Raw genomic sequence first — 22,500 nt, 5'->3', positions numbered from 1 at the left:
CAGCTTATTGTGGAATCCGAACCACAAAGCGAGAAATGAATTTCTATCACCAGAAATAAATTCCTCTTATTCTTCACTGGCCGGTCGGAGATTCCAACTCGCGGCCAACAGAGTGGTAGCTGAGAACGGAACCCGCTCTCCCAACGAGGAACTAACACAGAGATTTATGTCAAGATCAGGGATGAGAAACTTAGTAGAACTTAAATTTATGTCCACCATTCTAACATGCGAGTCAGTTGCTGAAGGCAAAACAAGGAACGATATTCAAAACATGAAAGAAATAAGGACTTGAAACATTGTAACTAGTTATACTGTTTTTTTTTTTTTTCACAAAGAAGAGATAGACCGGTTTGCTTCTCGAAAGCGAATTCGCAATCAAGAATGACGCCAAGAATTTTCGCGGAGAGTTGCGTGTAGTTACAGAAAAGTTATCAATGAAAACAGCTGGGTAAGGGGGTTCAATGTCCCCCAGTCCTGTTGACAGTTTTTCTTTTATTTTTTATTATTTTTTTTTTTGTTTTATTAAGGTTCAACAACATTCCGTAATCTGCACTATGGGCGCGCGCGCACACACACACACACACACACACACATATATATATATATATATATATATATATATATATATATATATATATATATATATATATATAGTGAACAGACCCAGGTATGAGTCATGAGCAATCGAGGGAACTCTGTTTAAGCCCATCTGGTTCTGTTGAAGGCATTAAATTGACTGTAATGGGTAACTGTTGGGGATTGAGAAGGATATGGTCTAGCAACCTCATCCCAAAACACGAAATAAGAATCTGAAAGGCAATATATATATATATATATATATATATATATATATATATATATATATATATATATATATATATATATATATGAATTTTATCACATCAACAGGATTCACATACAAGCATTAAGGCACAAATGTCCTTTATATCCAATTCTCTCTACTTCTGAAATAATATATTTTCATGTATGTTACCCGAAGGGGAATTTTCTAGTTGACAATAAGTTCGTCGTCTCGTGGGCTCGAACCACGGAAGACAAGAAATCAGGACTACAGTGACGCACCTTAAACCACACGGCCATCAAGCCATTCTGACACTTCTGTTTCATCATTGACAGCTAAATCAGATTATGCCTTTTCATTGTTAAGAGTCATTAACTGAAATTTGTATTTCTTTCAGGTCATCAGAAAATATCAAGAAAGCATTACGTACTTGAAATACTGTAGTAAAACAGGACGGGATGGGAGTATTCTTGCCTTCACTAGTGAGGCATAGTGAGAAATCTCTTCTTTTTTTTTTTTTGGTGTCTTTCATAGCTAATTAACCTGAGGACTCACTTTCCAATAACACATATGATCCATTCAACCTTCATGTATTAATTCATCCGTATCTCTACAGGAGTGGTGAGGTGGGGGGGGGGTTGGGGGATTCATGTATGAAGGACGTCAACGCAGGAACGCCACACCTAAAGCTAAGAAGATAAGGTTATTAACCTTCATGACTCAAGATGACACATCTTTAAGATAAAAAATGACAATAGCCCAATGACAGATGTCGGCCATCTTCTGAAGCTAGAAAAGGAAGCCCCTGTCCTCTTTGGAGGTCGAACCCGGTCTTGGTCTTTCCGGCCGTAAGTCATTTAAGCCGTAACATCCAAAACATCGTAAGACGTTATGTTTATGGTATTTACCGCCATTATTTTTTGTTTTACGTACATCCCCAAGGGGCTGGTATTAAACACGGCGCCCATTTTGTACGTAAACGTGTTTACGGCCTAAATGACTTGTGGCCGAAACGGCCCGAACCCGTCGAACCTTTTTATTTCATGCTACAGTAAGATACTGACAAGCCATTCTGCTCAAATACTGGAAGGTTATATATTTCATGTACTTTCAAAATTTTATTTTTTTGACACTGTTATTGTACTCGTATTTGCTTTCCTGTGAACAAGTTAAGTATACCTTAGTTTTACCAGACCACTGAGCTGATTAACAGCTCTCCAGAGTATTGTTATTCATTTATCGGTGAAGAACCTGTCTGTAATGAATGATATATAATCAAGTAAAAACAAACATTAATAGTTCACTTTTATATTCTTAAATAGACATTTTATCGCATCTTTGTTAACTAGTGAAAGCCATCTTCCAATTTTTTTTTTCATAGGTACCATTAAGGATGTTCTAAGTCGTTATAAAATAGAAGGGGAAAACATGTTTAAAATAAAACATCACATCGGTGTCCCTTTGAATGAATAACGGGAGGTACCTGGTTCCATCAAGGACCTCCAAACCTTTCTAAATTGTGCATGGTTAGCGTAGGCCGACTGGCGAAAAGGCCTGACTTTTAAAACACTAGTTGTTCTTTGTATGCAGATTTGGATGGGTGTCTTTCTATGCCAGTGTGTCAAGACCTGACCGTTCTAACAATTGGTTTCTTCAGAAGGTTACCAGTTTTCAAGGGGATTCAACATTCGACTTTTATTGTCTTTGCAAACATAGAAACTTACACATTCTGTATTTGTTTGCCCCCATCTTTCTCTATTACACATGCATACTCATTCATAACCAGGCAGTACTGATGACCACAATCGTCCTTCAGTTACTGAATTGAGGAGAGAGCATTAACCTGGTGAGACGATTGTACAGTATATTGTCATATCGGCCTACACATGCACCGGCGCATACAAACTCACTAGCACTATTCTGTGCTCTGTATACAAGTATGAATTTATCCCTGTTCTTTTGCACTGTACATGATATACAGTACATACAGATTTTAAATCATAGACACACACACACACACATATATATATACATATATATATATATATATATATATATATATATATATATATATATATATATACATATATATATATATATATATATATATATATATATATATATATATATATATATACAGTATATATACATTTATAAAGAATAAAAGGACCTCATTTATTCATAAGAATTACAAGCTTTCAATGACCAGCTTTCCCCATCATACGGCTACCAGGCGATGGGGACAGCTAGTACTTGAAAGCTTATAACTTTTGTAAACAAAACCTCCATTAGATACTATCCTGTTTAAACGAGGTTTTGTTCTTATTTGTATGAATGTACAGTACAATTGTGCAAGTGATCAATCCTGACTAATATATATATATATATATATATATATATATATATATATATATATATATATATATGATACCTTACTTTATTGGTAATGTCTGGCACGTCTCAACTAATGGCTCTTCAAAGTTTCCCGTTTGAGAAACTCCTCCCTGGCAATTTTAGCCTCCACCCACTCGGGGACGTCGGGGATGGCGTAGCGAATGCCGAACTTGAGGGCTATCAGGAGATGCTGTGACGTCGAAGAGAGAGAATTCGTCAGTCAGCCACAAAGGTGTTACATTCACTCGAACTGAATGTTGACAGCATAGAACCTTATTTTCATTTAAATGTCATTATCTAATTGTAATGATTTCATGGCGTGAATGTGAAACAGATTTATTTATATAATAATTATATGCTGATAAACGGAATTGTCTCGTAGATTGTTGTAATCATTATATGCAGTTAAATGTAATTATCTAATAGGATAAATTCATGTAGTGTCGTATTCACAAGGACTGCGCGATGAAAGCATAGAACCTTATTTTTGTTTAAATAACATTATTTAATTGTAATGATTTCGTTGCGCGAATGTGAAACAGATTTTTATATAATAATTATATGCTGATAAATTTAATTGTCTCGTAGATTGTTGTAATAATTATATGCAGTTAAATGTAATTATCTAATAGGATAAATTCATGTAGTGTCGTGTTCACAAGGACTGCGTGATGAAAGCATGAAAGCATAAAATCGAATATTGATGTGAATATCAATATTTGAATATCATAATCATATTCTGTAGATGGGTTACTTAGATTGATGAAATAATTAGCAGTAGTTGAATGTAATTATCTAACCGAATATATTTTTAATCGTTGTTAAAAATTAAATGTTAACATAGATTTATATAAAGACAAAATCCACGAAGGAAAGAGAAACAATGGAGTGCTGCAAGGCCTTTCGACTTGTCGTCCTTTACTTAGCAGACTCCATTGTTTCTCTTTCCTTCGTGGATTTTGTCTTTATTTATAATTCCATCACGTTCCATATTTTCATGATTCAGTTATGCATAGATTTAAGTAATAAATTATGAGTACTTAAACGCAATTATCTAATAGAATAGATTCATGTGGCATTACACTGAATTCACATTTGCTGAATGATGAAAGCATGAAAGCGAATTTAGTTGTGAATACCAGTATCTTAATGTATTAATTTTATTGCATGAATGGCCAACTTAGATTTATATAATAATTATATGTATTTAAAGGTAATTATCTAATAGAATAGATTTATGTGGTGTAGGAATATAGAATTTAGGCCACATCCCAAGCGCTGGGACATATGAGGTCATTCAGCGCTGAAAGGGAAATTAACAGTAAGAAGATTTGAAAGGCGTAACAGGAGGAAAACCTCGCAATTGCACTATGAAACAGTTGTTAGGAGAGGGTGGAAAGTCAGATGGAAGACAGAGAATATGAACGGAGGTACAGTAAAAGGAATGAAAGAGGTTGCAGCTAGGGGTCGAATGGACGCTGCGAAGAACCTTAAGTAATGCTTACAGTGCACCACGTGAGGTGTAGTATTCACTTGAACTGAATAATGAAAGCATAAAAGCCAATAATTGTGTGAGTATCAGTATTTGAATGTAATTATCTTATTCAGTAAATGTGTTATTTAGATTGATGAAATAATTAACAGTCGTTAGATATAATTATCTAACAGAATACATTTTTAACGGTTGTTGAAAGATAAATATTAACATTTAAATTTAACAGTTATAGGGGTGATTAAGCAAATGTAAACTTTGAACCCGTTTTTTTATATAAATAATAATGAATAATCGAATTCTGCTTAAAATGGAATAACGACTTGAATAATGATCGATGGAATAATTATTAAAACGTAAATATAAATATTTAAAGCTATCTGAACGAGTAAACTTGAAACGTCATAGAAAATTTAAAATCGGCGTGGGAATAAACTGTCATTATCAGCCGCGTTCAAGTACATTATCGACGAATATTCATGATCATGATAGTTTTACTTTTCTGAAAAGAAAACTATTGTGCCAGCTTTGTCTGTCCGTCCGCACTTTTTCCGTCCGCCCTCAGATCTGAAAAACTACTGAGGCTAGAGGGCTGCAAATTGGTATGTTGATCATCCACCCTCCAAATATCAAACATACTAGATTGTAGCCCTCTAGCCTCTGTAGTTTTTATTTGATTTAAGGTTAAATTTAGCCATAACGGTGCGTCTGGCAACGATACAGGTCAGGCCACCACCGTACCATGGATAAAGTTTGATGGGCCGCGGCTCATACAGCATCATGCCGAGATCACCGAAAGATAGATCTATTTTAGGTGGCCTTGATTATACGATGTACAGAAAACTCGACTACCCCGAAGAAACTTCGGCGCATTTTTTATTTGTTCCTTCGTATAATTGCATAGTATCTAAATGTCTAAGTTTTCCACTTCTGCTTGATTGTGAAAATTGTTCCTTTCTGAAAAAAAGGTTATTTGTTGCAAGAGGAGTTCATTGCAGATGATTAATCAAAAGACAAATTTGGATTAAACTAACCTCGAGTACAACGATTATGAGGATCGTCTGACTAGTGGTTATATCTGGGTAAACCTGCTGAATCTGTCCCGAGAGGCCAATCAGAGCGCAGTTAACGATGATGCTGATAACGCCCATAAGTTCCATTGCGTCCTGGTGAAGAATGTATATCACATATACAGTATAAAAAAGGGCTTTGTCACAAAAACTGATTCACCAAAGACGTCAGATTTTTATACATTTGCCGGGTTTTGTACCTGACCGGAAGTGCTATACATTGAGGTAAAATCATGTACAAACATTTATATTTTGCATTCTTCAAAATACAGCAATTGTTAGCAATTTTATAGTGTTTCTTTTGAATGACCTGGTGAAGAATGTATACTGTGCGTATGAAAAATTCTGTAACAAAAAGTTACCAACATCAGTTTTTTTACATTTACCTGGTTCTGAACCTGACCTCAGGTACTACACAGCAAGGTAAAATCATGTACATACATTTACATTTTGGATCATTCAAAATACAGTCATTGTTAGCTATATTATACTGTTTCGTTTGAATGACCTTGTAAAGAACGTATATTTAAAAATTAATTTTTTCACAATAAACTGATTTACCGACATCAGATTTTTATGCATTTACCTGGTTTTGTACCTGACCTTAGGTACTATATATTAAGATGAAATCATTGACATACATTTACATCTTGTATTTTTCAAAATGCAGTAATTGTTAGCCACATTATACTGTTTCATTTGAATTATCTGGTGAAGAATGCATATCATATATGAAAAAGGATTTTGTCACAGAAACTGATTTACCAAGATCAGATTTTGCATAAATTTACTTGGTTTTGTACCTGACCTCAAGTGCTATGTATTAAGACAAAATCATCTACATACATTCACATCTTGCATTATTCAAAATACAGTAATTGTCGGTAATTTTATAGTGTTTATTTTGAATCACCTGATTAAGAATTATGCGTGTGAAAAGATTTTGTCACAAAAAATTATTTACCAAACACATCAGATTTTGTCTACAGTTGGTTTATACCTGATCGCAGGGACTATATAATATTAACATAAATTTTTGCGCATACATGTAAATACTGTATTCTTAGTTACCATACGGTGTTGTTTAAATAACTTCTCTGTAATAGAACTAGCCTTATTATATTTAAAGTTAGGTGTATTTCTAAATACATTTACACTTCGCGTTCTCAAAATGCGGTAGTTTTTAGCAAATACATAGTATTTTTTTAATGACTTTCATATATTAATAAACTAACCAAATTTTATACAGATCGGGCTACACATCTAAGCACAAAACGCTCTGAGATCGAAAACGTCCCCTAGCCCTACCCCACCCAACGAATTACCGGAGCCTTGACCCCCACTTAGTCATACCTGCCAGGCTCCGATGCCCTGGGCACGCTGCCCGAAAGGCCTCTGGAAGACGTAGCAGAACTTGAAGGCGTCGGATCTTATCTCGATGACGTTGGCGACCAGGGCGCAGGCGGCTGCCAGAGGGAAAGCGCTGGAGAACAAGGTCACGTACCCGAACTGCACGAAGATTTCGAGGTAGTCCTTGAAGGTCCCTTCGTACTGTTCGTGGGTTATATGAGGAAAGGATGGTGAGGGTGGGTTTATTACACCTTTAAAAATGTATGTGAATTCGACAGGCATATTTACGTATGAGCGGCAAGGAATCGAACCAGCACCAGAGAAGGATAAAAATTTTATCCTTCTCTGGATGCGGGCATTAGAATTACTTCATGTTCTTGCATTTGGATCTAAGGGTTTGTAGTGGCAAGCGGATCCAAAAAGTGTGGAGGATTCGAAAAGTTACTTTTAGAACTGGTAGTAGGCTGTCCAACCCTGAACATTCCGATATAAGGAACCACTCGAAAATATGTAAAACATACACAGAGTATAAAGTCTTCAAAGTTGCTGGAAAAGTAAGCAATGAAATTTTCTTGAACATTTTAGAATCTCGTATAATAAGAAAGGCAGTTCCAACTCTAAATACCTATTTGTCATCTACGCAATTGTTTGTAGCCTAACTTGATACTTTATAGACATGTTGTCATTATTATTTTTTTAAATGTTTTCTTTCAGTCTACTCACTTCCACTGTTCGGGTGGTGAATCTATTTTCTTGTTTGTCTTTTATCTTGTAATTTTTTATTGATTTTCTTTGTCTGAGTGTCTTCAGTATAACTCATATGAGTGTTTTTAAATGTAAAGTTAAACTGTTATATTGAATTAAATTGTTTCAGCCTTGAAAATGCGACTGGAAAATTTGTCGCGAAATGTCGTACAATAAACTGTTTTATGCACAAGATGTCTGTCCCTTCGCTTCATCTTGTGTGCTAAAGAGCAATGGCTCTTCTCATATATATATATATATATATATATATATATATATATATATATATATATATATATATATATATATATATATATATATATATATATATATATATATATATATATATATTTACACACATATATATATATATATATATATATATATATATATATATATATATATATATATATATATATATATATATATATATATATATATATATATATATATATATATACACACACACAATAATAAAAAAGACTCAAAAACACCAAACTCAAAATCCGCTAACCTTTTTCATGTTGCTTTCTACAACTGCCTGAGATACCTGGCGTTCCTTCCCGGGGCCGGAGGTGTCGGCGTGTCCTTGAGAGTCCTCCCTTTCTGCGGCGGAGGAGGCGGGGATGGTCGCCGCTTCCTCGGGAAGAGGACAGTGCGAGTCATCGTCGCTGTCAATGTCAGAATCCTTCTCCTGGAATAACATGGGTTAAACTTTCTTTTTTTAATGTAGTCGAGATGTACTGTGTTTTCTCTCTCTCTCTCTCTCTCTCTCTCTCTCTCTCTCTCTCTCTCTCTCTCTCTCTATATATATATATATATATATATATATATATATATATATATATATATATATATATATATATATATATATACATATATATATGTATGTATATATATATATATATATATATATATATATATATATATATATATATTATATAACTGAATCACGAAGATATGGAACGTGGTGAATATATATATATATATATATATATATATATATATATATATATATATATATATATATATATTTAAAGGCAAATGCCTCGAAGGAAAGTGAAACAACAGAAGTGGTTTGCTAGGCCTTTCGACACAACCGTCCTTTACTAGGAAAGGACCATCGTGTCGAAAGGCCTAGCAAACCACCCGTTGTGTCACTTTCCTTCGTGGCATTTGCCTTTATTTAAATATATATATATATATATATATATATATATATATATATATATATATATATATATATATATATATATATATATATATATATATATATATATATATATATATATATATATATATATATGTTATATATACATAGACTGGTTACCCACCGCATATTAGCATATCATTCAGACTGGACTGAAATATGAAATACAGTCTTACCTTCTTCTTCGCTGTTTTCTCGTCCTGCTCCGCACCAGATGGAGCGAGGGTGCCGAAGAGCTTGAAACTCAGCTTGGCCAGTTGGAGCCGTTTTTGCAAGTAAGGCAGAACCGATTCCTTGAAGTTGCCTGTGAGTTGCTTGGTCACCAGAAGCGCAGCTAATTGCTGTAATAAGAGAGAGAGAGAGAGTGAGATTGCTGGGCGTTCCGTCTTAGTAACTCGGGCACGACTTCCAAGAAACAGGTGATGCAAGGCTGGGTAATTTCATCTGACATCTGGTTGTAGCTGACGTGTGCGAATGCATTTGATTGCATTCTTGAGAATTTCTTTGACGATAACGTGGAAGACGGGATAGTATGGTCTTATAAACACTAAATTAAAAGCTGGTTCTCATAAGGGAAATTAATTACAAGAAAATAAAGCAGGCAGGGGTATTCAATAACTGTTTTGCTGAAATAAGGGACCACACAGAGTCAGTAAGAAATATAGCACTGCTTTTAGGAAAATTCTAATTTAAGAATTGTAATTTTTCATGTATATATATTTTTTATATATATATATATATATATATATATATATATATATATATATATATATATATATATATATATATATATAGATAGATAGATAGATAGATAGATAGATAGATAGATAGATAGATAGATAGATAGATAGATAGATAGATAGATAGATATGTTAATATTAGGAAACATACTAAATGATGAAAAATATGAGGAATTTTAGGGATGACAGAAAAATGAAATAGATAAAATGCAAAGCTTTTTCTTACCTCCCTGAGTCTGGTTAAATCTTGAAGGTAGAAGGCGATGTAGAAGAGAGACAGGAACGAATTGATGAAGCGGAACTGAAAGAGAAAAAGGAGAAAAAATAATCGAAATAAAGATTCTGCTTGAAAAATTCACACGGAAAGGTGAATGTTCGCTTCATTGCGGAGACAATCAAAGCTTTCTCTCGCTGATAACTTCGTTGATCTTGACTTTGAAACAGTTTTTGGAAACGTTATTCTGGCAATGTTTACAATCAGCTTCTTTGAGAAAAGGTTGAACTAGAGTTTTTGTAAGTGATGTAATGAAGTATTGCCAGAAATACAATAACGCTAATGATAAATATATTATTATTCAATAGATGAAACCTATTCATATGGAACAAGCCCACCAAAGGGGCCATTGACTTGAAATTCAAGCTTCCAAAGAATATGGCGGTCATTAGGAGGAAGAAAGAGGGTTAAAAGGAACTACATAAAGAAGAGAGCCCACTTATCAAAATAAAAACAAATTAATAAATTACTAAATAGATAAAAAAAATGTATTAAAATGCAAGGAGAAAAGTACTAGGGTAGTAATGCATTCCATCTTCGCTTGAACTTCTGATAAAATAATATTATAATATTACTCTTATTATTGCGGTTGTTTCATCAACGCGAGCAGAATTGACAATAACAACAAAAGGTTTATCGTCAAAGGTGAATCAAGTCAAAATGTCATTCTGTCTTACCACTAAGAGTTTTACAATAAGATGATTCTGGTGATCCTCCTCCGAGCGATGATTTTCTGATGAAAGGAAAAAAATGTGGCTTAGATTTTCACTCCTAGAATCTCTTTATATAAAATTCACTTATCTCATTTGCTTTAGATTTCATTTCCTCCTTTATTATGCTTGAGCTAATTCATATTCTTTCGCGTTAGAAATGAAGATGTTAAGGTTATAATAATAGTTATGTATTTATATATTTTTTTAACATTAAGCCATTCCTCGAAAAAAAAGGAGACTAACATGTTCATTCTTTAACTGTAGACTTTTTAACAAGTCTCTATATATATATATATATATATATATATATATATATATATATATATATATATATATATATATATATATATATATGTATGTATATATATGTACATATATATACACAGATCATAGTTATGAACAATTTACAGCAAAAGAATAGAGGAAATCTTCGAAAGGAGAGAGAGAGAGAGAGAGAGAGAGAGAGAGAGAGAGAGAGAGAGAGAGAGATAGAATAAACTGAAAATGTAAGTATGGAGAAGCAAGACAACTATGAGAATAATCAATTGAGAAAAAAAATACCGGGAACGTACCCTTCTTGTTGAGCCAGATCGCTAGCCTGGTGAACCACCTGTCGAAGAAAGCGATGGGCACTGCCATCAGAGCTTTGGGCAGGAAGGAGAGGAGAGACAAAAAGGCAGTCGATTTCAGATGGTCCTTGCTCATGTCCTGCAAAGATGAAGGGGGAAATGACAAAGCTTTCAGGGGAAGAGCTAAATCGTTTGCGAAAGTTAAGAGAACGATATTGAGAGTAAGAGGGGAAAATAGTTCACTGCCTTCAAGAGCCGTAAAAAAAAGGGCATAGGAGAGGAAGGGAGATGATGATGATGATGATAGTGAGAAACACGAGGAGGAGGGGGAGGAGGAAGAGGAGGAAGAGGGCGTAAAATAAACAAAAGACAGAGTTAAAATAGTGAAATAAGAATCAGGGTACAGGGAAAGATGCTGGAAAAGTATGGAGAGTGTCGACTAATTGAATGATTAATCTTTCTAGATAACTGGCGTAACAACTTCGATGGTCATGGGCCAAATATAAGAAGGCGGAAAGTAAGACCTTTTACAACTTTTAACGAAAAGGGAATCATCTTTTTCAATAATAAAAAAAAATACCATTTCAAGGCATTCTTTGGTATCTATGAATTTCGGTCAAACATCCAAAAATCATCTACACAAACATTTTACGCCTTGAATGTTTTCATTCCCAGTAGCATCAGTTACCCTTCAAGTGAGCAATAGTGGTTGAATGCTAAAAAGAAAATACTTTTATAAGTTAAAAAAAAGAAGTCTACCTTTACATCACAGCTTTACTTGAATGCTGGTATTTTTCTATAAATCATATATAAATTTATGAAAATTACGCCCAACTCAGTGCTCAATAATGGAAATAGTTTGACGACAGTTATGTGTTTCCTTCTAATAATGGTCAAAAAAATTATTGCTGTAACCACGTTATTGAATTCCTCTTAACTAGTATTTGCTGTGGTGGGCATCTCTGTATTATTGCTGTTGCTATGAGGTAATTATCTGCTGTCATAACCAATTTTTATCACAGAGTGTTCATGTTGCTTGAGGTATAAATGCCAAAGAGCATGTCTTCTGTCACCTTTCAACACTTTTCCATCAAACTTGGCCCAGCGTTCAACTCTCCTACCCGGCTAATGAAGAAATAGAGGAATTTATTTCTGGTGACAGAAATTCATTTCTAGTCATAATGTGGTTCCGATCCCACAGTAAGCTGTAGGTCCCGTTGCTAGGTAACCAGTTGGTTCTTAGCCACGTAAAATAAATCTAATCCTTCAGGCCAGTCCTAGGAGAGCTGTTAATCAGCTCAGTGGTCTGGTTAAACTAAGATATACTCAACTTCTTTTTTTTTTCACCAGACATCCGTAAACTAGTGCCGCAACTCAGCAAAAATTACTGTTAGAACTGAAGTCAAGAATGGTGACGCTTGTACTGAATCTGTGACGTACATATGTAGCCTCATTCATAGGAAAATATAATAATGGAATATTCGGTATTTGATGCCAGGTTTACTGCAGGATGCTAAGACATGCCATATCGTGCGTATGTGACGCCAGTTTAAGAAATGTAGAGCCCTACAGAAAAGTAGTGTTTCCCAAGCGTGGAAAAGGATTCCTTTCATTTAAGACTTGCCATTACTAAACATACGCATTCTGGTCGGCCAGTGTGATGTATACGCATGAGACACGACAAGAGGTTTTCAGCCTTGTAATAATTTTTATGCTACTGCGATTAAAAATGGAAAATTAAGTATGTTCAGATGAAATATAAAGTGGTAAGAGAGGTGACTAGATGTATGCTCAATTGCTATTTAGCTGAAATGAGATTAAATGGAAAAGATATAAGTGTGGGCGTGACTGTTATGAAGAAACGAGAGTCTGAATGCAATAGGAAACCTGCTCTTTAAGAATAAGATGGATTAAACTGGGAAAATCAGTTGAAGAGATTCAAAGGTGTCTTACGGCTAATAGAAATGTGGAAGTCTGGTTCGAAAGATGTAGGGCTTCTTAATAGTGAGCATAAGGTTTCACAGATGACACTTCTCTGTAAGAGTGTGAAGTAACTGGAAAGGTAATTCATTTTTTGTAAAAGGTTTTATACCCAAAATCTCGGTTTGATCCTTAGTATATAAATGGCTGAATTTTTACTGAAACCATTCACCTTGAAGAATTTTGTTTAAACATCACTTTTACTACTGATACTGATATTGCTGAATTCTTATATATATATATATATATATATATATATATATATATATATATATATATATATATATATATATATATATATATATATATCTTTTCACTTTATCTGGTTTTGTATATATGTATGTATATGTATATGTATATGTATATGTATATATATATATATATATATATATATATATATATATATATATATATATATATATATATATATCTTTTCACTTTATCTGGTTTTGTATATATATACATATATATATACATATATATATATACATATATATATATATATATATATATATATATATATATATATATATATATATATATATATATATATACATATATATACATATATATATATATATATATATATATATATATATATAAGAACCAGACAAAGGGAAAAGATATAATTCGATAGAAAAACGAAATGTGACAAAAACCATACAAACAAAGACGCAACGGTATGCAGCATCATTCAAAACATGGAAAAATACACAGCAACAATTACAACAGAAACAAGAGTAGAAACACCACCTTAAAAAGTAACGAAAACTGGCTCCTTTGCCATCAACATCAATTAGGACCACAAGGGCGAATCAAGAGGAAACGCAGACCTCCATACCTGGAACTGTAGTATGATGAGCATGACCCTGAAATTGATGTAGAACGCGACAAGGATGACTGGCAGAGACACGCAGTACCGAAAGATGTTTCTCTTCCAACTCGGATAAGATGGTTCATGTCTTCCTGTCACGGGGCATAATTTTAAGGGACCCTGAAAATATAACGAAGTGTGTGAATCACTCTTTCCCCACTGGCAAGTTTTTTGCATTTCAGCTCAGTAGAATCCTTGCCATACAGCAGAAGTCGCTAGCTGATGAAATGGAGAAAATAAATAGAAAAATATTGGGATGTTCAGGTAAAAAGCTCATTTATGTAGAAAACAATAGTATTAGTATTAAACATCAACACACAAAAAACGCAAATCTCAAGATGAGTGCAGTAGTTTTCTTTGAACAACTTCAGTTCTGAATATGAAATAAAGCTAAATGTTAGACTGCAACATTGCCCAAAGGCTCGAGGGATATTGAATTTCCTGAAAAAATTAGGCTGATGTTACTAATCGTGTTTTCTAGGTTTGAATCAGTTGATTTGCAAATATTTTTCCTACTACAGAGTACGGAAGTTTTAGTGATTATCCTCAACACTTACTGTATGTTATGTATGTATACATATACATAGTATAACTGAGAGAGAGAGAGAGAGAGAGAGAGAGAGAAAAAACCCGATCTACACTTTTATGTTATGTATAGTAGTATAGTATAATAGAGAGAGAGAGAGAGAGAGAGAGAGAGAGAGAGAGAGAGAGAGAGAGAGAGAGAAATAAACCCGTTCTACGCTTTTATTTTTATGTTATGTATAGTATAGTATAGTATAGTATAGTATAGTATAGTATAGTATAAAAGAATACGAGAGAGAGAGAGAGAGAGAGAGAGAGAGAGAGAGAGAGAGAGAGAGAGAGAGAGAGAGAGAGAACAAAATCTTAAAAAATCCAATCTAACCTTGAACTGCGGCCTTGGTTCGGAGAACACTTTGAGATGGGCATCCATTGTCCCCCACGAATAGGCAATTTCGGCGCTTCGCCTCTTCCAGGTTTCCAGCCAAGTGGTCGCCCACACCACGTTCAGAAAGGCGAACACTACCAGACCCTTGCTATCTTGGCTAAGGCTCTAGATTCAGGGAGAATGGTTACGGTAAAGGGCTTTGTTTGATTAAAAAAAAAAAAAAGGGACGTATAAGGTTTTTCTAGAACTTCGTTTTTAAGAGATGGCGAACGAGTCCGGGTATCGTATTTCTGTTCTTGTCCTTTTTACTCTAAAACCTGATTCTGTACGCCTTGTTTTTATTCAGTTGTGGCGGTATTATTTTCCTATTTTTACTCTGAAGATACAATCAAAACTAAAATATATCTGAGAAGTCAAAAGGGTTATTTTTGCTTTGCGGCTATCATATGTAAATAAAAATTATAATAATAATATTGATATTTCTTAGAAAAGAATGCTGAGAATTTTATTTATCATAGTATCAATTCTGAAACAAAATTATATAGGTCAAACGTAAAACCAAAATAGCAACGGGCCCATACCCAGAAAAGAATGCCCAGGATCGCTGGTACGGTGAGGGCAGTCGTGTAATGCCCGAGCCAAGCGAAATAAAATCCAATATTTGACCCAAAGTAATCCTTTATGTCATCTGTGGAAAAAGAAAAAGGTATTTGTGATTTTTGTGAAACATATAAAGAAAAATTGAAGTTACTATCGATTATAGATTTCATTTGTATATAATAATAATAATAATAATAATAATAATAATAATAATAATAATAATAATAATAATAATAATGTGACAAATTTTGGATAAGTTCAAATTACTTTTTGATATTGAAAAAATGACGTAAAGACAAAAGCCAGATAAGATTAACAGAGTAGTTTGGTGTTGGGAACATTACCTTTAAGAGGTTCATTTCCCGTGTTCTCGGTGATTTGTAACTTAGTAATTTTCTAGAGTCGTTAAAAACAACAATTCATGCAATTTCATGACGTTTCAGTGTACAATATTCTTGAGATCATCACCCATATCCAAGGACGAGATGTTGCTTAACAAATGTCTGATTACTCAAGTCACTGTCTGCTATTAATTGTGCTCGGTTGGTGAAATCATTAACCAACTTGAAACGTTTTCACAAATTAGCATCCGCTTTGACAAGGTAAGGTAACGTCTTGCATAAGATTTACAGCTCGGATGTCAGATCCCTGAGCAACCCAGATAACGATGTTGATGTAAATGCACCTTTCTTTTTCCAAAGAGACCCCCCACTTGTCACGTCTGGTTGATATCGTTGATATTGCAGTAATGGGGTCTCCTAGCTGAGAAGACCTATAAGTTAGGCTATAAAACAAGAAAGGAGTTGCCTTTGGGCATCCCAGACTCGGCATATATGCCCGAAACATGGTCAACATTCAGCATCATTCTGAATGATTGAAAGATTCAAGAATTACGGCCTTCGAAAATTCCAAGTGCTTGGCAGAGCAGCGGAGTCGACAACGGGTAGCTGTCAAGCATTCTTCGATGTTTTAGTACAACACAGAGGAACGCTAACAAAATAATTCTGAAAGGCGGCGAACCCCACAATGATTAAAATATTTCCGCCCACGTGGCTAAGGCCTTTATTCATTGTACTAGTAGCTTCAGACATGTTAGTAATCACTGGACAGTATCCAACAGCTATTTACCGGCATCAAGGGAGAGAATGGAAGGCTTCAATATAGCTAGCTGGTGCCAGCAAAATGCAACTCCTGGCTGTCGCAAGATGTTCTATGGGATAGTCTTCAAAAGGATAATTGGAAAGGTGTCTTTTCCGGCAACCCCCAAGAAGAGCATGCCTTGTAAACTTATTATGTCTGTCTAACCCAATGCCATCCATGGCAGTGAGGTACAGCATCGCTTATCCTTCGCACACACAGAGAACAAACAACAAATATAGTATGTACACTTACGTGTTCAAACGGGGTCGTAATTCTCTCCACCGCAGTTATGTCGGGCTGGTATTTACCCACAGTGAACTAAGATGCATTTCCTTCATGATCTCCGAGGATAATTAATCTCCTTGCAAACACTGGGAGTGAACTCTACTGACGTTGCACTTGGGGTTTATAATGAGAGCCAGCAGGTCTGGGTAGCAATACACATAAGGTATAAGATCATCATTACGGTGACGCCAACGACAATGAGAAGTGGCAACTGGACACTGGTCTAGGAGAAGAGTCTGGGCGTAACAGCTGTGTTGGATTTATACGGTAATGCACTGATTAGCCAGTACAGTTTAATGTCTTTTTCTGAACAGTCCTTTCTTAACCTTAAGTTAGAGGTGGAAGAAGAAAATGGGTTGGGAAAAGAATAACGGTTTCATTTATCTGATTTTCTAAAAGTACAAGAAAATAAAACTTCCCTCTTACCTATTGGCTGTCTCCTAAGGAATCCTGGAACCCATTTTGTCTTCAGAGCTTTCAGCTTTTTGTATTCATGAAGTGGGAAGACGTTCTTAATGACGCCCCTAGATAGGAGCTTAGGTACTGAAAATACCCAAAACGTTAATAATAATAATAATAATAATAATAATAATAATAATAATAATAATAATAATCTATCTATATATAAAAATGTATGTATGTATGTGTGTGTATGTTTGTTCCATTATAATTCTGAAACGCAATAATCAATTTCAACCAAACTTGGTATACATATGACTTATTATCTAGCAAAGAATACTGTGAGGGTACGGCATCACCAGCACCACAGGGGGTGGGAGTGTGAAGGGCTTCCTTGAAACGGAGCAGGTTCTGCCTGCAGACTTAGTAACTAAATAAACTCTACGGGTTTATCATACCTCATTTCAGTATACACATGACTAACTATCTGGAAAAGAATACTGTGGTGGTGGGAGTGGGAAGAGGGTGACATGTAAAAACAACAAAAAAGACAGATATTAGTGTCTAATCCATAGTTTTCGAGGTCGCTCAGATGATTAGTGACACTCCTGATGCCCTTTAAATCCAAGCTTAGCCCCAATAGGAATGTGGGGTGAGAAGGGGTGAAATATAAAATGTAAAAAAATGCTGGGCAATGTGACTGATTGACTATCTTAATTATCTTAACAGGAAAGGGAAAGTGTGTAGGGAGGAGAGAGAGAGAGAGAGAGAGAGAGAGGAGAGAGAAGTGAGAGAGAGAGAGAGAGGGATGTTAGAGGGTTAGGGAGGAGAAAGAGGGAGAGAAGAGAGAGAGAGAGAGAGAGAGAGAGAGAGGTAGAGGGGTTGTTAGGGAGGAGAAAGAGGAAAGAGGAAGAGAGAGAGAGTGTTAGAGGAAAGAGAAAGAGGAAGAGAGAGAGAGGGTTGTAGAGAGGTTGTTAGGGGAGGAGAGAGAGAGAGAGAGAGAGAGAGAGAGAGAGAGAGAGAGAGAGAGAGAGTCTATCGATTGTTATTCAGAGTTTTCCCAGGCAGCGCCAGGTTGCTCAGCTAGTACTGATAATAATGCAGAAGACGAAAAAGCCTTTCTTACATAAAATTTTGAAGGATGTTATCAAGATGAATTATAAATTATTTAGTTTTTGCCATCAAAAGCTACAGAAATAATAATAATGATAAAAATAATAATATAAGAAGGAAGTAAACCTTCCCTTAAAGGTATCCTGTTGGTTGCAGCCATCCTATTTAATAATAATAATAATAATAATAATAATAATAATAATAATAATAATAATAATAATAATAATAATAATAATCTGGAAAAACAGCAGGTTAAAAAAATTATAATTATAAAGAAGAGATGATATCTACGAGAAGGACAAACATCCTTAAATAAGAAAACATTCGGTAAGCACAAAGATTTATCCAAATACACATCGGGGCTTTATTAGCTTCTTTAACCAAGAAACATCACATTTTAACCCCGGAGTTACTATCGATGTACTGAACTCAACGACATCATAATCTTTAATTCTTGTTATCTATTTCAACAAACAAATGTTTACCCCTCCAGAATCCCAAATGACAATATCCTACTTAACAAACGCGCTTATCGAGTTGCTATCTCACACAATTCCTCCTCCCTTGTCCTTCTCGGGAATGGGAACTGACGGTGACTCATGGTGTCTCTCATATTTTAGAGGTAGCCGGAGTTTGGAGCTTTTGAGAGATGGCAAACGGGTATCAGGTTGGGATAAAGAGTTTATGAAGAAAAGTTATTTATCATTCATTCCCTTGAGATGAGTTAAAAGGGTATGCGATTACTTGTGAGCGTAATCTAAACTGAAAAACATTTTAAGGTGAAACAAATGTTCATTAAAGTAATAGATAATAAAAGGTAGAAGATATGAATAAATAAACGATAGAAAATAATCAAGAAAGTTAAAGAAAAAGATGAAACTGACCTCCAGAAAATCTCCAACTCAGGACAAGGAACCGTGATAATACAAAGATATTTTTTGGGCAGTTCAGCGATTGGAAACACTGGTCATATAAGAGTCACCCGGGAAAGGCAACCAAATTTGGGATCTGATGTGAAGATCCAAGCAACTATAAACAGTTCCCCCTGACACTTCAGTCAATTATGGAAAGCACACACAAATAAAAAAAGCACAGCCATAGTAAGTGTCCCAAACTTCCTTGTAAAACAAACGAGACGAGATTTTTATCTGACGCATTGCTATGAATCATTCTTATACAAATGACAAAATAAGCATTTATATGCATGCGTACATATTCATAGCTTATCTTGGGAAAGGTGAGAGATTAATATTGTTTCTAGTCTGTTTTATACAAATGTATTTTATGCAGCTAAAGACATAAAAAGCACGTGATTCAGAAGACATGTTAGTTAACCAGCTTATTTTCATCCAGATAGTCTTTGGAGATAATCAGAATAAATTTATCTAAATTTCCGGTTAAATATCCTGGTTTCGTTTCTCGAAACCTTCTAGGAACTTTAACGCATACATATCCAGTGCGTTATGGGTATATCTAAAGCTATTTTCTCAATTTGTTGTACAGTAATCCAAGAAGTCAGCAATCATCTTGAAGAGGCGATTTTTTTTTTTTTTTTGCTTTTAAAATGCATTCAAAATCTAATCCTTAATATACAGTTTTCTCATTACTGAAGAAAGTTGTACGGGCATCTTTTATTTATAAGTTTTATTCACGCCAATATTTCATGTTCCAGAAAACCTTGCATAAACGATGAAGAACAGTGGTCAAATAGGACTCCAATATAAAATGTATAGCTAATCACTGGCTAACAGATGTTTGTTGTAGAATTAAGGTAGGTTTGTGCTAGCACAGGTTCCTGCTCAGTCAGCCAATCTTGTTTGACAATAGATAGGCTACCATATCTATAGCACAGCTTCATAATTCATTGTGCATATTATTAGACTGTAATGAATGATTGGAAAAACGCGCCGTTAACCGTACTTAAAACATTACTTTGTATCATCCTAACTGCCTTTACTGCGCGAGTTGGTGGGTTATACACTTTTTGCAGTTTCTTTTTATTTTTGCCTCTTTGTTTCACCGTTCAGCAAAAGAGGCTCTCAAGTTTGAGTAATGCTGCTATTCTGCCTTAGAATATCTGTTTTTTTTTCTGTTTCTTTTTTCTGCTCTACATTTTGTTTTTTTGGGGGGGGGATTTTATTCACATCTTCTATCGGTTTGTTTCTTCTACATATAAGTATTCGGTATTGGTGAGGGGTTTTTCGCCGCTTTCACAGGTATCACTGTATTCCATGTATAACAACAACAACAACAACAGCAACAGCAACAACAACAACAACAATAATAATAATAATAATAATAATAATAATAATAATAATAATAATAATAATAATAATAATAAAATAAGTGCAAATTTATAAAAGTTCGAATAAGAATGAACTGATTAGTATCAATCGATAATGCACTTTACCAATCATGGTATTACACTCTGCATTATACATACACACACATGCATGCAGTATACATTCTGTATATAATTGCATATATACAGTATATGCATCTATATATGTATATAAATGTATGTACTGTATATATATATATATATATATATATATATATATATATATATATATATATATATATATATATATATATATATACATACGCATATATAAGCATACATTGTGGAATGTATACCCATACGCAGATCTAAAAAAAAAAAAATTACAATTACTCAACAAAAGATATCAGCTCTCCTTACCTATTGCCTGACCTTGCCTGAGGAACACACCAGTGAACCCAGAATCTGACGGTGACCTGAGCGAATTTAGAAAGTAGAAAACGATGTTCTGTCGCTCCTGCGTAGTGAAGAAAGTTGCTTTGTCCTCCGAACCCTGGCAAACGAAGTGACTTCGTCAAAATTCATTCACTTCGATGGGCATTTATTTTAGATGAAGTATACCTAATATTTAACACATACATACGTATACGTACGTACACAAATATGTACACACATATATATAATGTATATATATATACAGTATATATATATATATATATATATATATATATATATATATATATATATATATATATATATATATATATATATATATATATATATATATATATATATATATATATATATATCATTAGTCCAAATAGACGACAGTCAATAAACAGTTGCATATTTATTGTTATAAACGTTTTTTTAATTTAGTTTTTATTTTGAATTAAGAGGAATTAATATGTATTTTTCAATTTTACAGACCGATGATGTGTTCAAGTAACACGAAACGTTTCTAACAATAAATATGCAACTGTTTTGTTGACTGTCGTCCTCTTTGGACTCCTGCTTGTTGGTATATATATATATATATGTATATATATATATATATAAGGAGATGGAGCTATAAGGAGATGGAGCTCGGAGTAGTTGAGTCTCCATATACCCTAAGAGACAAACCTTCTCTTTGTAATAATGAAAAGTCTGTTGGAATGCTGTGTTTTTAGACTCTCAATTTCTGCTCCTTTTTTATCTTTACATTTTAAGAAGATTTTTCTGATTATTTAGGTTATTATGTCTTCTAATACGTTATTGTATTTTACTTCATTGCTTCATTGGTTCTAAATGTAACACATATTCTATACTAGACTGCCCGATGATGGAGGAATGTAGATGTTCGAAAATAGTCATAAATGAAGATGCTCTTCATTCAAGCCCTAGTTTTAACATTAATTAGTATATATTATGGATATATATATATATATATATATATATATATATATATATATATATATATATATATATATATATAAATATTATATACATATACATAGATTTATATATATGTATATATGTAAAAACACACACACACTTAAATACATACCCTGTACATAC

At 34.0% G+C, this 22,500-nt stretch overlaps 1 protein-coding gene across 1 annotated transcript in view; it reads right to left on the bottom strand.

The window, feature by feature from the left end:
• Positions 1 to 3,238: 3,238 nt before the first annotated feature.
• LOC136828865 (anoctamin-8-like) overlaps positions 3,239 to 22,500 on the bottom strand; it is a 24,086-nt gene continuing 4,824 nt past the window's right edge. The window contains exons 5-17 of the mRNA XM_067087143.1: positions 21,361 to 21,493; positions 17,574 to 17,690; positions 15,704 to 15,810; positions 15,120 to 15,287; positions 14,180 to 14,332; positions 11,362 to 11,497; positions 10,754 to 10,809; positions 10,029 to 10,103; positions 9,239 to 9,403; positions 8,367 to 8,546; positions 7,112 to 7,309; positions 5,723 to 5,854; positions 3,239 to 3,386 (exon numbers count right to left, since the gene is read on the bottom strand). Of these exons, the coding sequence (XP_066943244.1) occupies positions 3,267 to 3,386; positions 5,723 to 5,854; positions 7,112 to 7,309; positions 8,367 to 8,546; positions 9,239 to 9,403; positions 10,029 to 10,103; positions 10,754 to 10,809; positions 11,362 to 11,497; positions 14,180 to 14,332; positions 15,120 to 15,287; positions 15,704 to 15,810; positions 17,574 to 17,690; positions 21,361 to 21,493 (1,740 nt within the window). The 3' untranslated portion in view covers positions 3,239 to 3,266. The remainder of the gene's footprint in view (positions 3,387 to 5,722; positions 5,855 to 7,111; positions 7,310 to 8,366; positions 8,547 to 9,238; positions 9,404 to 10,028; positions 10,104 to 10,753; positions 10,810 to 11,361; positions 11,498 to 14,179; positions 14,333 to 15,119; positions 15,288 to 15,703; positions 15,811 to 17,573; positions 17,691 to 21,360; positions 21,494 to 22,500) is intronic.

This window comes from Macrobrachium rosenbergii, chromosome 43, assembly GCF_040412425.1.
Source record: "Macrobrachium rosenbergii isolate ZJJX-2024 chromosome 43, ASM4041242v1, whole genome shotgun sequence".
NCBI classification, from domain to species: Eukaryota; Metazoa; Arthropoda; class Malacostraca; order Decapoda; family Palaemonidae; genus Macrobrachium; species Macrobrachium rosenbergii.
Note: the sequence above shows the minus strand (reverse complement) of the source record. Positions and strands in the feature narration are given on the sequence as shown.